The sequence below is a fragment of the Oncorhynchus keta genome, chromosome 7, assembly GCF_023373465.1.
Source record: "Oncorhynchus keta strain PuntledgeMale-10-30-2019 chromosome 7, Oket_V2, whole genome shotgun sequence".
Classification (NCBI taxonomy): Eukaryota; Metazoa; Chordata; class Actinopteri; order Salmoniformes; family Salmonidae; genus Oncorhynchus; species Oncorhynchus keta.
The window spans coordinates 14,605,441-14,623,548 of NC_068427.1; the positions used below are offsets into that span (position 1 = coordinate 14,605,441).

Sequence of the window (18,108 nt, forward strand, 5' to 3'; positions counted from 1 at the left end):
CGGTTAGCTCAGTTCATGGTGAAATAGGCTGTTTTTGCTCCCCTAACATAAGTTACTTAATATCTTCACAGAAAATGTTGAGTATTTATATTTTGCTCCTCTTTTAGCTGATATTTAATCAATGCAGGGAAACTTTTAGCAAGCTATTCATAGTAAATCAGTTGTCCCTGCCCCTGCCTGGTGCCAGGCCCAACAGATGCAGCTTCAGGCTCAGTAGCCCTGTCTCCCCATCCCCATACCCCTGAACCAGCCCTACTCCCAACTGAAGAAGGAGGTTAGCAGCATTGTGTTGAATGACATGACATTTGGCATAATTGCAGGTACTGTAATGCATTGAGGACATGAGTGTGATTCTCCAGTCAGGACAATCTCACTTGGCACAGAGGCAGCCAATATCAGAGCCTTAAAGGAAGAGATGCAGGCTCTTAGAGATGGATGGGGGTCTCTCCTTTCTGAGGCAACACTGATTGCTACGCAAATGGATGTTGCACCTCAATTTAACAAGGAACACAGCCACCAGAGGAACAGATTCCATGATGAGACTACTCAAGAGGATTTTTTTTAACCTTTATTTAACTTGGCAAGTCAGTTAAGAACAAATTATTATAATTGAAAATAATTTAGACAGTAAAATATGGCCTTTAGCACATTTCTTATAGAGGGTATCTGTCTTGGATCAAATCGTGAATTCCACTGTATGCAAAATGTTACATGCATGTCTGCACAGTGTTATATTTTCACAGCTCACTGTCAGTAAATATCGTACAGCAAATATTGGACTACAATAGAGTTGCAAGCCTGCAAAGGTAGAGTCATTTAAAACTTTGAACTGGTCAATTTGGTTTTGGAGGTGTGTCGTTACAGCAATTGCCCCAGGGTTGGTTGTGGCCTGTGGACGTGGGGCCCAATGTGATATCTTTTCATAGGCCACAAAATCCCTGGCAGCGCCCCTGGCTGTACGGTATCTACCTAGATGTAATGTATATCAGAATATCACATGACTTTATTCTTGCTATGTACAGTTCTGTAGAAAAAAGTGCTATGTATGTAAAATATGGGTAGAATATACATGTAAAAAAATATGTAGTAGTGGGTCAATTTTGCTAAAAAAATAAAACTACAATGACCATAATCCACACCTGCTTGTCCGGTCTATGTTATTTTAAGCCTGCTACTGAAGAGACCGAAGAATGCGTAATTGTGAGGGGATACAGAGAGCAGCTCTTGCTGAGCAAGGTACAGTATCTCTACTTGAAAATACATGATCTAAGTGATTGATATTTGGTATTCAGGAGTCGTAAAAGTATGCCTTATTTTCTTTGAAGAACTGTAAATAGTGATTTTTGTCAAACAGCCTCGGCAGCAGCTCTAAAGAGATGAGATGATCACTTGGAATGAAATAATAAAGTAATCCAATCAAATAAATGTAATATACACAACAACTGAAATATTTTATTAAAGTAGAGTAATGTAAATAAATGATGGTCATTAAGTGATAAGCAGTAATGGGCAGTCAGTACCATCATGGGACTTTTGTTAATAGCTTTATTCTGTGTTGTTACAGCATTCAACTCACTAAATGCATAGTGCATTTAATGTAAACAAATGTATCGAAACCTAAATAGAAAACCGTAATTATTTTTGAAATAATCAAACGGAATCTGAACCGACCTCAAAAAGCATGAATCGAGCTAAATCGCTAATTGCTAGTTTGTTTGTGCATGTCCATGTTCCCAGTCACCTTGCTGTGATTAAATGCAGTGGTAAAACACTTTCAGTTTTGTGTGAATCCTGCCATCTATACAGTGTTTTTGGTTTGGATAAGTTCTAACCGTCACAGTAGGAACAACATACTCTATGCAGTTGGTGCATACTATTCCCAGAGGAGACCCAGAACATTTCCTAGTCTGCAGGATCAAAACAGTCTTGAAGCATAGATATTCTGATTGGTCGGACCAACGTTGAATAGTCCTTACCATGCATGCTTCAAGTTTAAGTTTCTGCCTGTAAGTGGGGAGGAGCTGGATCGAGATGTGATCTGATTTGCAGAAGAGTGGGTAGTGGAGGGTCTTGTAGCCGTCCCGGACGGGAGAGTAGCAATGATTAAGCGTGTTATCGCAGCGTGTAGCACAGGAGATGTGTTGATTCACAATCGGGAGAGTTACCTTCTTTAGTTTTGATCTCTAAGAAGTAGAGGTGAGAAGTGATTCTGTCAAAACAAAATTAGCTTCTATTTACCCTCTGCTTGTCACTGTCTCTCCTCCCCTCTCAACCCCTTTATACTCGCCTCTCCTCTACTTGACTTTCCTGAGATATTTTACACTGTGAGAATACGCTTTCTTATTATAAAGTTTGTTTTGTAATGGAAGGTTTTTGGGACTTGCACCCAGACCTACAACATCTGAGAAATTCATGATCATGATCCAACCCCACTGGTCGCCGGAGATTATCCTGTATAAAGTTATTCTCTGTGCTTCTCGGTGCCTGGCTGAGATACTGAATTCGAGGCATCTCAAGAGCCAATTAGAATCTCACACCGTTGAGCTGAATAAAGGGGACACAATACTCTTGGGACGAGGGATAGCCTTTTCTCTCCTAATGCACATGGATGAAAGCGTTTCGCTCAGAAGTAGGGCTTTTATGAAGGTTTGCCAATTAATGTGTCTGAGTGTTTGGAGTGTGTGTACGTTCATTGATGTACTTTCGCGTCACAGTGTCTGGGTCCTTGTCTATTCCATAGAAAAATAGCTAACAGCAGGTTTTCGCTTATGCCATATGCTGTTTTTTCTTTTGGGCTCCCGAGTGGCGCAGCGGTCTAAGGCACTGCATCTCAGTGCAATTAGCATGACTGCAGTCCCTGGTTTGAATCCAGGCTGCATCACATCCGGCTGTGATTGGGAGTCCCATAGGGCGCTTACAATTGGCCCAGCGTCGTCCGGGTTTGGCCAGGTAGGCCGTCAATGTCAATATGAATTTGTTCTTAACTGACTTGTCTAGTTAAATAAAGGTTACATTTTTTTCAAGTGTTTGGATTGTACACAGCACATACACACACTCACACACACAGAGGAGACAAAATATACATTTTGTTTTTCTGAATTCACAGGTGGCAAAATCACTTAAAATGGTCTTTATTCCTTTTACTCCTCTGGAATCACTGTGGGGTATCACGGGTCACTCCACAGTAGCATAGGTGATGCACACACTAGAGGTCTTCACAGGTCCAGGTGGACCGGATATACCAGAGACCCGTGCCCGATTTAAATTCTAACTTGTCCATCGGGTCCTGGTCGGGTTCTGTTTGAATGTCATCGGGTTACGGGTCTATGTAACTATAGCTTAAAGAGCCATGTGGACCCAAATGGACCGGCTCTGCATAGCCTATAGCATATTTGTTTTTACACCAATAAGGTGAATTTATTGACTTATAGAAGTCATAGCCAACATACAGTATAAAGACCTATTCATTAACCAGAACAGCTGATGAACATTTTTAAAAATGTCACTCGGGTCCCATCGGTTCGGGTCTGACTATTCTCTGGTCTGTCAGAGACCGGGTTCCATCGGTTCGGGTCTGACTATTCTCTGGTCTGTCAGAGACCGGGTCCCCTTTTTTTCCATATCGGGTCCATTCTGGTCAGGTCTGATTGTCCTCGGGTCCGTTCGGGTCCTGGGCCATCCTTTTGGACCCGTGAAGACCTCTAGCACATAGAAAAAGACATGGATGGTGATTCACGAGCCAGCCAGTGAACCATTAGTTAGCTCTCTAACCACTCCTATGATGCAGTGCTTTACCCCTGCAATACCCACAAATCACCTGAGTATTGACTGGTAGTCATCTGGGAATCACGTGACAGATAACTGAGAATCACTTGTGTGACACCTGAATATCACACACTCAGCCTGTATCCTCGTTGACGCTCTGCTTGCAAATTGGCAGATCAATCTCCCCATGCTACATACAGTTTCTTTATCTGTCTATGACTAGTAATCCAAAATGGCCCGCTCCTCTCATTCTCCTCTCCGCGGGAGAAACTGAGACTGTTACAGAAACAGATGGGAGGTCACGAGGCATGTGGCCGAGATGGTTAGAGAAACAACATCTTCAATTAAATCTCTCCCTCCCTCCATCTATTTACTTCATTACTTATATTTGTTCCCCCAGAAGCTCCTTGGCTGCCCAGCCAGCTGGCGGTCAGTTCAACCCACACCTCCTCCTGATTGATAATTATGAGCCGCGGTGACGGCGCCTCGTCAAGCTGTCTGAGTCAAACAAAGCCTTTGACTTTCACTCCATTACACAGTCACCCTCCGAGACCTGCGCCAACCTTTTTATTTTCTCACCCTCCCTTGTTTCTGTATCTCCGCTCCTAAAGTTCTTGATTTCCAGTGACATTTAAATTATGCAAATGGTGTGTAAATGAAAGAGGTCGTCTGGGCACCATCGTGAGTCTAATGGGGTTGTCTGAAATGGACGCCTCCTAACAGCTGATTGCCTGAGTGGGGACTGAGTCATGTTTCTCCTCAGCCAAGGGCTTTGATTTCAGTATATTTTTTCTTATAGTTAGAAGGCTCAGTGAGTTGTACCAGTTGGAGTACTTAACTTCACTTTGATTAGGGCTCTTGGGGTTCATTTTAGAAAGAAATGTCCTTTCGTGTAACAATCAGGAGAAATATAAAAGGGGCAACAGTTGAACCTTGCGGAACTCCTAATTTAAGTAGTTGATTTTGTAAATGTCCATTATCTGAGTTTTTCTCCATATACTGCTGGGAATCAGATGTCAATAATTATCCTTGCCAGCTGTAAGAACTGACAGAATACCTACACATGTCATTGTGACATGCAACCTCACTCAACTTTCCTCTCTAGATTATGCTGCTGATAGACTTCTGGCAGCAAAGCTCGGGAAAGTGTCAATTATAGTCAAATATAATCTTCCCCCTGTTCTCTCACACACTTCCTCTCCTGCCTGTGGAGTGGGTAACAGGTGTGATATCTCGCTTTATTAGCTGGGTGCTCTCCCATATATGACAATGACTTCAAATGAAATCCCAAGTTCAAAAACACTGGGAACTGATGGCACTCCAAAATGTAAAAAATAAATAAACACGTCTGATGAAGATTATGTGGCTGAAACACTTCTTGCAGCAAAGCTGGTGAAAGTGTGAAGCCAAATATAATCTTCCCCATTCTCTCAAACACAGTTGCCCTCTCCTGCCTCTCCCAATTTACCATTCCCCTCACCCCGGCACACCCAAGGGGTCAAAATCCTTTTTTGAATTGTCTTCCATCTCATTTATCTCCTATCTAATAATCCTGCGTCTCCCGGGTAAGTGGAAGTGGGGTGGCGAGGAACGGGGTCCGCTCATTCTCTCTCCTGGAGAGGTAATCACCATAGACAGGAGAGAATTAGTGTGTTGATCTGTATTCCCTAGTGATGGTGCTTATAAACACGATGGATGCTAATGCAGACTGAACGACTGTATGAACACCCCACCACCACATAGAAGCCTACTTCTGAATATATTACATGACCCCACCGCCACGTAGCAGACGACAGACAAATGTTTTACATTTGTACATTTGAGTAATTTAACAGACGCTGTTGTCCAGAGTGACTTACAGGAGCAATTAGGGTAAAGTTCCTTTGCTCAAGGGCATATTGACAGACGTTTCACCTAGTTGACTTTATTGCAAGGCCGCACCGCCACATAGAAGCCTACCTCTGAATATATTACATGTTACATGAACACCAAGCATGCCTTGCTATCAATGGTGTATTGATTGACTAATGATTACACAGCTGACGTAGTATATTATGCACAACCTTACGTGTGAGTGAAGTATGCTTGTACACAGGGTTCAAAATAAAACAAAATCATTGGTAGCACTTGTGCTCCTAACTTAGGAGCACCACAGAACATTTAGGAGCACCAGAAACATGTTTTTTTTTTATTATTATTGAGATATAGCCTACGTTGGGCCTATATGAATCCTACGTACTTATTGCTGTACCATCAAATGTTTGCATATACTGGTAAAGCTACCAGGTAGTTAGTAGGGCAAAAAAATCTCATTAAGATTTTTCAACCAACTATTGCGATATTTATTGACATACAATACCAATCTTAATGAGATTCCTAATGAGACACCTACTCATTCAGGGGTTTTTCTTTATTAAATACAATTTTCTACATTATAGAATAATAATAGACATCAAAACCATGAAATAACACATATGGAATCATGTAGTAACAGAAAAAAGTGTTAAACAAATAAAATAATATTGTATATTTGAGATTCTTCAAAGTAGCCACCCTTTTCCTTGATGACAGCTTTGAACGCTCATTCTCTCAACCAGTTTCATGAGATAGTCACCTGGAATGCATTTAAATCAACAGGTGTGCCTTGTTAAAAGTTCATTTGTGGAATATATTTCCTTCTTAACGTGTTTGAGCCAATCAGTAATCTATTGGTAAATAGCCCACCCATTTTCACCTGCCTCATACCCACAGTTTTTATTTATTTACTTTTCTGCTCTTTTGCACACCAATATCTCTACCTGTACATGATCATCTGATCATTTATCACTCCAGTGTTAATCTGCAATATTGTAATTATTCGCCTACCTCCTCATGCCTTTTGCACACATTGTATATAGACTCCCCTTTTTTTTCTTTTTTTTCTACTGTGTTATTGACTTGTTAATTGTTTACTCCATGTGTAACTCTGTGTTGTCTGTTCACCCTGCTATGCTTTATCTTGGCCAGGTCGCAGTTGCAAATGAGAACTTGTTGTCAACTAGCCTACCTGGTTAAATAAAGGTGAAATAAAATAAATAAAATAAAAGTTGTGTTGTGACAAGGGCGGTTTGGTATACAGAATATAGCCCTATTTGGTAAAGTCCATATTATGGCAAGAATAGCTCAAATAAGCAAAGAGAAATGACAGTCTGTCATTACTTTAAGACATGAAGGTCAGTCAATATGGAACATTTCAAGAACTTCGAAAGTTTCTTCAAGTGCAATTGCAAAAACCATCAAGTGCTATGATGAAACTGGCTCTCATGAGGACCGCCACGGGAAAGGAAGACCCAGAGTTACCTCTGCTGCAGAGGATAAGTTCATTAGAGTTACCAGCCTCAGAAATTGCAGCCCAAATAAATGCTTCACAGAGTTCAAGTCACAGACACATCTCAACACCAACTCTTCAGTGGAGACTGTGTGAATCAGGTCACCATGGTCGAAATGTTGCAAAGAAATTTGCAAAGAGATTTTTGGTTCCAACTGTGGTGTCTTTGTGAGAATGGTTGAATGTATACTGCCACTGTGTCTTCTTATTGTCTCGACCGTAGGCATATATCACAGTCACAAGGCATATGAAGTAACAAGTTAAAGAGCAAACAACGCAGTTATCACAACACATACAGTATGTTGTAATGTTGTTGTTTTTCTGGCTCCCCCAGGGATTTTACCCATGCACCACTTACGCTTAACAGTTTCCTATGTGTATCAAGAACTGGACATCCAGCCAACTTGACACAACTGTGGGAAGCTTTGGGGCCAGCATCCCTACAGAATGCTTTCGACACCTTGTAGGGGAAAGGAAAGGGGGATACCTAGTCAATTTTACAACTGAATGTACTCAACTGAAATGTGTCTTCCACATTTAACCCAACCCCTCTGAATCAGAGAGGTGCGGGGTGCTGCCTTAATTGACATCCACGTCATCGGAGACCGGAGAATAGTGGGTTATCTGCCTTGCTCAGGGGCAGAATGATAGATTTGAACGTTGTCAGCTCAGGGATTCGATCCAGCAACCTTTCGATTTTTGGCCCGATGCTCCTACCCGCCAGGCTACCTGCCGCCCCTGGGAATATATTATAATACATGAGTTTCCCTTATGGGGATCTACATCAAATCAAATCAAACCACCAGTAGTAGCAACCAGTGTTAGCACTAACGTTTGCTTTGCTCTAGCTAGTGCATTTAGCTAAATGGAATTTAGCTAGCCAGTTAGCTAATAAGCAATAAGCATTAGTGATTAGCAGTATTTTAGGCACATGCCAGCTTCCTTAAACTAACTTGCGTTTCACCGAGAGCAAGATACACAAACTAATAATATAATAGAGAAAACTTGTGGATTCATATTTAGAAATAATGCGGAAAGCCGCATCGTTCTTGTTTTGCAATAATATGTTGAGTGCATGAATTGACAGCATGCTGAGGGAATAAACAGCATGGAGGAACTGTGTGCTGCCTGCTTGAGATACAGGGGGTGGGGCTTGGTGGGGGTGGGGCTTGGTGTGCGTGGCCCAGGAACTGGAAGCAGGTGCCATTCTGTCTTGTTTGAGAAGAGCTGAGGGAAAATATCATTACTCATTTATCTTTTTTTTTAAACATTTTATTTTAGTTGTACTGGTGCTCCCAAAATAAAACGGGTCGCACTTTAGAGCCCTTATTTCATAATTTCAAGTGAGAAAATGACACGTGGAAATGGAGCCGGTAATGTGTATAATCAGCTGTGTCGTATTACTGCAATGTAATGGAACAATAAGCAAATACACAAATACACATGGCAGTGTGAGGGAGAGAGAATGAGAGAGACAAATGGAGCGTGCAGCCGGGATAGCACTTACCATGATAATTGCTTTCAACTGGTTTTGTCTGTATTTTTGAGCCCTGAGCTCAATAGTTCAGAGAGATAAAGAGGGGTGAGTTGGGGGAGAGAGGGAAGGAAGTAAGAAGGAGATAACAAGTTAGAGAACAAAAGGTGCAGGGCATTTTCAATCCCAATGATACTGACCACTTGTGATTAGCTTCTGTTTGTCTCAGGGTAATGATGCGTGACTTATTGATGACTGCTGCCGAATAGGTGAAGGAGGAGGAATAATTAAAGGCACAGTGCAGTCAAAAACGTGATTTTCTGTGTTTAATACAGTATATATTTTCACACTATGAGGTTGAAATAATACTATGAAAGTGTGAAAATTACGATAATGTCCTTTTAGTGATATACCGCTTTCACGCAGGATTTACGGTATTTTTGCCTGGAAACGTGTTTGGCCAATGTTTATACGACTCCCTTACAAACAGGCCAATTTGACCACATTCTTGCCTGCATATGCCTTTTATAGCTCCTGTGCCGTCATGCTGGTGACAAGTAGTAGTGGTGTGCAGATATGGGTGGGCCTCTATTTGAATAAATCAATTGAGAATAAACACCAGAAGAAAAAAAATCTATATTCAATTTGTTTAAGCAGGTCCTAAGAAACATAAGACTAATACAATATATTATCAGAAGAAAAGAATGGCATATTTTGAGTTTAATTAGACCTATGTTACGGTTCTGTGCAGCCATGGCTGCTCCATCCAATTGAAAGCAATAGTTAGTTATTTTGTTAATTAAACAGACAAGACACACCTACCCGATCACAGTCAACACACATATATTTTATAGTAAGTATATAATGGAATATAACAGAATAAAATAATATGTTTCCCACACAGCAACACGGGGAAGTACATGAAACCACTACCACATAGAAAGGCCATCCTTTTTGGATCCATGTTTCATCTCTGTCCTATGTACACTTTGTGTACACTTTGTTTGGGAGCAGGCGTAGAGACCTATCTTCATGTGAGTCTCTTGTTCATATTTCACAACCTCTGCAGGCTTTTGGAGTTGCATAGGCTATACACGATCGAGCAAAATAATAGGCCTACTCTTGATTTAGGCTACATTATTGCATACTAAATGTTTCTGATCAGTGATATATGACCCAACTAATAGATGAGCCATACAACTTCCACTTATTTGCCCAGCCAGAAGCCATTTAACCAAATAGCCTGTACAGACAGAGATTCAGTGAAACAAAATCACATGGATTGATTATCAAACACTATGCATGGATGGAATGACTTTGGGACTTTCACTAACTGAAATGATCCGGTAGTGGACAACACTATGCATGGATGGAATGACTTTGGGACTTTCACTAACTGTAATATGATCCGGTAGTGGACAACACTATGCATGGATGGAATGACTTTGGGAGTTTCACTAACTGAAATGATCCGGTAGTGGACAACACTATGCATGGATGGAATGACTTTGGGACTTTCACTAACTGAAATGATCCGGTAGTGGACAACACTATGCATGGATGGAATGACTTTGGGACTTTCACTAACTGTAATATGATCCGGTAGTGGACAACACTATGCATGGATGGAATGACTTTGGGAGTTTCACTAACTGAAATGATCCGGTAGTGGACAAACACTATGCATGGATGGAATGACTTTGGGAGTTTCACTAACTGAAATGATCCGGTAGTGGACAACACTATGCATGGATGGTCAATTAGTTAATAGGCCAATAAGAAAGAGCGTTCCAAACCTCTTTGCCAATAACAGCTTGTTTTCAGTTTTCACCACCTCACTCAGACCAATCCCAAACAGCCCTGGCAACATTTTTGCTTGAGAAAATGCTCTCTGCTAAGAAGCAATTTTTTTTTTTTTTTTTTACAATTTCAACTGAAAACACAACATAATCCCTACCAAATCATTATATCAAATGTTATCGTATTTTAACGCTGTTGTTTGTTTTCCTCCTCAGGATCACTTTTTGCCACCTCCCCTTCCAGAGTAAATGGCTGTACGTGGGCACAGAGCGTGGCAATACACACATCGTCAACATCGAGTCCTTCGTTCTGTCTGGATACGTCATCATGTGGAACAAGGCCATAGAACTGTGAGTTGAATCATCTAACATACACAAATGTTCAATAGTCAATGATAACCTAATGATGATGACTACTGTGGGATGACGTTGAGTTGAGAGCTGTTATGAAGTTCTTGTTGTGTGGGTGATAATATTCTGAGGATTGTTGTAATGATGATGACCATAATGATGATAATGTTCTATTCTATTTAATACTGAGTTCACGGCAGTGACAATGGTCTTGTTGGGTGGATGATAATATAATGATCATGATGATGATGATGATGATGACAGTGACTTGCCAGGAAATTCGGGCCACAGAAGGCCTGGTATTTAGTTAGTTGAAGCCATAGACCTATATTTACAGAGTTGGGCCAACTTTTCTTATGTTGAAAATGGTTCTGATTCCAGAAATTCAGTTACATAGCATTGTTTGAATATTCCCTGTGTAATGTTAATGGGGGTGCTAACATGGGTGCCATCTCATTTTGTAGTGTAAATGCATCATAATGCAGAAACCTCAATGTCCCAAGTAACTCTCTAATTACATTTGAAGTCTGAAGTTTACATACACCTTAGCCAAATACATTTAAACTCAGTTTTTCACAATTACTGACCTTTATTTAATCCAAGTAAAAATGATCTGTCTTAGGTCAGTTAGGATCACCACTTTATTTTAAGAATATGAAATGTCCAGGGGGTCAGAAGTTCACATACACTCAATGAGTATTTGGGAGCATTGCCTTTAAATTGTTTATCTTGGGTCAAACATTTTGGGTAGCCTTCCACAAGCTTCCCACAATATGTTGGGTGAATTGGGCCAATTCCTCCTGACAGAGCTGGTGTAACTGAGTCAGGTTTGTAGGCCTCCTTGCTCGCACAAACTTTTTCAGTTCTGCCCACAAATTTTCTATAGGATTGAGGTCAGGGCTTTGTGATGGCCACTCCAATACCTTGACTTTGTTGTACTTAAGCCATTTTGCCACAACTTTGGAAGTATGCTTGGGGTAATTGTCCGTATGGAAGACCCATTTGCGACCAAGCTTTAACTTTCTACTTATGTCTTGAGATGTTGCTTCAATACATCCACATCATTTTCCTTTCTCGTGATGTCATCTATTTTGTGAAGTGCACCAGTCCCTCCTGCAGCAAAGCATCCCCACAACATGATGCTGCCACCCCCGTGCTTCACGGTTGGGATGGCGTTCTTCGGCTTGCAAGCCTCCCCCTTTCTCCTCCAAACATGACAATGGTCATTATGTCCAAACAGTTCTATTTTTGTTTCATCAGACCAGAGGACATTTCTCCAAAAAGTATGATCTTTCTCCCCATGTGCAGTTGCAACCTGTAGTCTGGCTTTTTTTTTGGTTTTGGAGCAGTGACTTCTTCTTTGCTGAGGGGCCTTTCAGGTTATGTCGATATAGGACTCGTTTTACTGTGGATATAGATACTTTTGTACCCATTTCCTATAGCAAATCTATAAGGTCCTTTGCTGTTGTTCTGTGATTGATTTGCAATTTTCGCAATGAAGTACGTTCATCTCTAGGAGACAGAACGCGTTTTCTTCCTGAGCAGTATGACGACTGCGTGGTCCCATGGTGTTTAAACTTGCGTACTATTGTTCCTACAGACAAACGTGGTACCTTAATGTGTTTGAAAATTGTTCCCAAGGATGAACCAGTCTTGTGGAGGTCTACAATTTTTTGGGCTGTTTTTTTTTCTGGAATTTTCCAAACTGTTTAAAGGCATAGTCAACTTAGTGTATGTAAACTTCTGACCCACTGGAATTGTGATACAGTTAAATATAAGTAAAATAATCTGTCTTTAAACAACTGTTGGAAAAAGTACTTTTGTCATGCGCAAAGTAGATGTCCTAACCAACTTGCCAAAACTACAGTTTGTTAACAAGAAATTTGTGGAGTGGTTGAAAAACAAGTTATAATGACTCCTACCTAAGTGTATGTAAACTTCCGACTTCAACTGTACATGGCTCTGGTTGAAGCTGTCGTCATAAGCAGCACCTGAAATGCTGACCAGAAGGAACAGTCATACAGTGAAACAATCATTTATAAAACCGGTAGTTTTGGGATCCTGAATGCTGATTGGATGAGCAGCATTCCAAGCTGTGCTATTTTGGCCATTGGACACATCTATGCCTGCTAACAGTTCCATCCGAAAATGATCACTGTGCCTCCATAAGAATATCATGTTCATGTTACTGTCCCAATCATTTATTGTATTTATCTCAACTCACACATTATTTCCCCTTGTTTCCAGCCTGGCATTTAGTTCGGTAGAGTTGGGTTTAATGTAAGCCTAGCATTTAGTTTGGTACAGTGGGGTTAAAATAAGCCTAGCATTTAGTTTGGTACAACGGGGGTTAATATAAGCCTAGCATTTAGTTTGGTACAACGGGGGTTAATATAAGCCTAGCATTTAGTTTGGTACAACGGGGGTTAATATAAGCCTAGCATTTAGTTTGGTACAGCGGGGTTAAAATAAGCCTAGCATTTAGTTTGGTACAACGGGGGTTAATATAAGCCTAGCATTTAGTTTGGTACAACGGGGGTTAATATAAGCCTAGCATTTAGTTTGGTACAACGGGGGTTAATATAAGCCTCGCATTTAGTTTGGTACAGCAGGGTTAATATAAGCCTAGCATTTAATTTGGTACAATGGGGGTTAATATAAGCCTAGCATTTAGTTTGGTACACCGGGGTTAATATAAGCCTAGCATTTAGTTTGGTACAATGGGGGTTAATATACTGTAAGCCTGGCATTTAGTTTGGTACAACAGGGTTAATATAAGCCTAGCATTTAGTTTGGTACAGCGGGGGTTAATATAAGCCTAGCATTTAGTTTGGTATAACGGGGGTTAATTTAAGCCTAGCATTTAGTTTGGTACACCGGGGTTAATATAAGCCTAGCATTTAGTTTGGTACAGCGGGGGTTAATATAAGCCTAGCATTTAGTTTGGTATAACGGGGGTTAATTTAAGCCTAGCATTTAGTTTGGTACACCGGGGTTAATATAAGCCTAGCATTTAGTTTGGTACAATGGGGGTTAATATAAGCCTGGCATTTAGTTTGGTACAACGGGGTTAATATAAGCCTAGCATTTAGTTTGGTACAACGGGGTTAATATAAGCCTAACATTTAGTTTGGTACAGCGGGGTTAATGTAAGCCTAGCATTTAGTTTGGTACAACGGGGGTTAATATAAGCCTAGCATTTAGTTTGGTACAACGGGGGTTAATATAAGCCTAGCATTTAGTTTGGTACAACAGGGGTTAATATAAGCCTAGTATTTAGTTTGGTACAGCGGGGTTAATATTAGCCTAGCATTTTTATTTATTTTATTTAACTAGGCAAGTCAGTTAAGAACAAATTCTTATTTTCAATGACGGCCTAGGAACAGTGGGTTAACTGCCACAGTGGGTTAGTTTGGTACAGCGGGGTTAATATAAGCCTTGCTGTTTGCCTGTTCTATCTCAGAAGCAATGTGTCACTTTTTTATTTTGATCTCTGTAGTGCCATACATAGAGTGAACGGAGCCCAGATGAGACGAAAAAACAAGTACTGTATCAACATCATGATCATAGACATATCCAAATGACAATAGAAAAAAGCTAAAGCAAACAAAAATGTACACTGGGTTAGCTATCTAAGTGGTTTAGCTATCTAACTGGGTTAGCTATCTAACTGGGATAGCTATCTAACTGGGTTAGCTATCTAACTGGGTTAGCTATCTAGCAAGTGACAAGAACGTTATTCAGCCTGCACAGCAGATTTTGTTTAGAACTGAGGACCAGTCCTTTTGCATAGCAACTATTCAAAAATAATTGAAGACCAGGTTGCATCTGTAGCAACATGATCAAAAGCGCTAACAACCAGATTTTTATCTGGACTATATCACTGATGGAAGAATGAAATTCTATGAACTGACATATCAAAATAACTTTTTAATGGAAATATGTAATTCATTGTTATTTTAATATGTTGTTAAAATTTTTGCGAATGCAATAAGTCACGCGAGGCAGTGCTGTGTCCGCTACCTCGTCGGGCCGAACAACAACATTTACCTGTGTCTGTATTCATGACATAGCACTGCCTCTTGTGACTTATTGCTTAAGTAGTAGACACGAGTGGCTCTGTATGGCTCAGTCAGTATAGCGGGACACTTGCAATGCCAAGGGTCATGGGTTTGTTTCCTGCTGGGGCCATACTTACATAAAACGTATGCACACATGACTGTAAGTCGCTTTAGATAAAAGCATCTGATAAATGTATTATTATAAGTGACATATCCAGACAGAGCCTTCAGACACCTAGTCCAATGAGTCTCTTCCCTGTCACACACAGGAAGTCTGTTCTGTAGGCTTCATTCACCTATGCTTTGTCCCTCGGGTGTTAGTCTGACATGCCCTCCACTGTAGTGTCAATCACGCTTCACTCTAGTCCCATCCACCGAGGCGGCTTTGTGCCTTGACTTGACAGTTTTAGCCAAAGTAAGCAGACTGGATTTCAATGGGTGGGCCGTCTGTCAGTCGCTCCAATGGCAGGCTCAGGAGTCTACCACTGGGTGGGACCTAACCAAACATATATCCGAATCCTCCTGCTTAATTGGAATGTATGTTAATTATTATCATGTATTATACCACAACATTGTTGAGTACTAGTTTCTGATTGGCTCATTTCTAGTGTGCATTATTTCTCTGTAAAACATGGCAATAACCGGCCGTGTTGTCAAACGTTCATATGTTTGGCTGCCTTTGAAATCAAAAATCTAATTGAAAACATAATTGGCATTGTTCAATATTCGATTTTCAACAATAGCAAGCTAACATTTAGGAGGACTTATGGTTTGGTCAGCTAAGCTAGCATGTCTGCTTGTTCAGTTACCAATGCAACTACAACAGCTATCTAGTAAACTCGCTTGCTGCTTCAGTTGATGTTGAACACGGTTACATTGGCAAAATAACACATTTCTAGCTGCAAATGCGGTCAATTATAGCCGTGGTATAAGAGAGATAACCGACAGGGGGCTTCAGGCGTTCTCTGAAAATAATGCAATAATGGTGCCACTCCACTGTGTGCTGTGGCACATACCTTTCACACCGTGCATTATTGTCCAGAGAACGCATAGCCCCTCGTTGCTTATCCCTCACATGGTCGTCAGCAGTTGTTGACGTTGGTGTCATTAATATGACCTTTGAGTTGTTTAGCAGACAGTCTTATCCAGAGTGACTAGGGTTGAGTGCCTCGCTCAACGCCTAGTAAGCTCGGGATTTGAACCAGCAACCTTTCAGTTACTGGCCCAACACTAGCCCTTGTTCTATCCTAAAGCCTCTTGCACTGCCACGTCAACTCATTTGTCAATGAAGCTTTGGCAAACTAACTTACACCACGCCAGTGCTCACTTACACCACGCCAGTGTTAGATGATGCTCATGCAATAACTACGACTACTTTTAACATGCGTTAAGTGGGTTTGAAAGAGTAGTTCAATAAAAGTTGAACAATAATGTTTCGTCCTCATCAACGTGTTTAAACAGAGCCAATGAAGCCTGTATTGTCTGACTGTGTTGAACTGCTTTCCACTCAGTATGTATGAAGATGAGTCTCTCTCACAAACACACACACCCACCCACCCACGCACGCACACTGTGCTCCTTCACAGGGAAAGCATCAAGCATGCCTCTAATGGAAATGAACTGCAGAGGGGAAGGAATGAGGCTTGTTTTTTCCCTCTCCGTCATGCTCGAGGAGGACGGAGGTGTGTGAGGAGCTAATGTGTGTGTGTGTGTGTGTGTGTGTGTGTGTGTGTGTGTGTGTGTGTGTGTGTGTGTGTGTGTGTATGTGCGCGTGTTAACGTGTGTGTGTTTCCGTATGCATATGGTGGAACTAAATATAACTTTGTACAAGTATTAAATTGGAACAGCAAAAACCATATCCCCAATGTTTATTTTCATGACATTTACCATATGCACTTTCAGGCTTAAAGGCCCAGTGCAGTCAAAAATGAGATCCCCTGTGGTTTAAAAATATATATATATATATATTTCCACACTATAGGGTGTAGGAGATGTTTGAAAAGCACCTGAAATCTCAATCTGTTTTGTTAGGTGGGAGTTTTGGCATAGCTGGTGACATCATCAGGCGATAAATTAGTTAATCGACCAATAGGAAAGAGAGTTCCAAAACTCACCAAAACTCTGTAACAATAACATTAATTGTTATAGAGAAATGTATCAGGGATCAAGGTAAGACCCAGATGCAGACTGTGGAATTAACACAGTTTATTTAAGCAAAGGGGGCAGGCAACTACAAGTCAAGGCAGGCAGGGGTCGAGAATCCAGAGTATAGGGGAACAGACACAGGACGGCAGGCGGGCTCAGAGACAGGCACAGTAGTCGGGCAGGCGGGCTCAGAGACAGGACAGGCAAGGGTCAAAACCAGGGGGGCCAAGAAAAAGAGAGACTGGGGAAAAGCAGGAGCTGAAAAAACAGTGGTTGACTTGACAAACAAGATGAACTGGCAATGGACAAACAGAGAACACATGTATAAATACACAGGGGATAATGGGGAAGATGGGCGACACCTGGAGGGGGGTGGAGACAATCACAAGGACAGGTGAAACAGATCAGGGCGTGACAGAAATGATTTAATATTAAGATTAAAGCGACTGCTGTGGACCTATTAAATTGAGGTGGAGGATGTTATTATTCAGATTTTCAGCTCAACACACACACACACACACACGCTAAGACACACATCACTTATTTAAAGTGGAGCTTTTCTGAGCAGGACTCTTTTTCCTAAAAGCCAGTACCAAAACACTCATTATATGATGTGTGTATCTCCCCGCCCTCCTGAGTATTGGCTGAGCAGTGAGGCACTTGTGATCCAAAATGAATTTGCTTTTCCATTATCAGAAGTGGGAGACACGGCAAGTACACTGCATCCATCTCGATAGAGCTGCATTGCTGGCAGGAAGAGGATGTATCGGACACATAAACATCACACTAGCATGCTGGCTGATTCCCCCAATGGGTTGCAAAGACAATATACCCAATTCATTCTGGCTCCTTGGAAGTAATCAATCACTCAACTATGATCTCTCTCTCTCTCTCTCTCTCTCTCTCTCTCTCTCTCTCTCTCTCTCTCTCTCTCTCTCTCTCTCTCTCTCTCTCTCTCTCTCTCTCTCTCTCTCTCTCTCTCTCTCCCCTCCCCAATAAGGGCTAATTTAAAGTAAGTGCCAGCTGTCCTTTATTCACAGCTCCCAATATGGGGCCAGAACCCCCTACTACCCATAATGCTCTAGTCTGGGTCTTTTCCTACGAGGCTTTAGATGTAGTGTCTGTGTAATAAAACCAGGGAAAGAA

General features: G+C 41.2%; 1 protein-coding gene across 12 annotated transcripts in view; it reads left to right on the forward strand.

Annotated features, from left to right (window-relative positions):
* stxbp5l (syntaxin binding protein 5L) overlaps positions 1-18,108 on the forward strand; it is a 258,352-nt gene that overhangs the window by 155,320 nt on the left and 84,924 nt on the right. For all 12 annotated transcript variants that reach the window (XM_052522027.1, XM_052522030.1, XM_052522028.1 and 9 more), the window contains one exon: positions 10,622-10,756. In XM_052522027.1, coding sequence (XP_052377987.1) covers positions 10,622-10,756 — 135 coding nt within the window. The remainder of the gene's footprint in view (positions 1-10,621; positions 10,757-18,108) is intronic.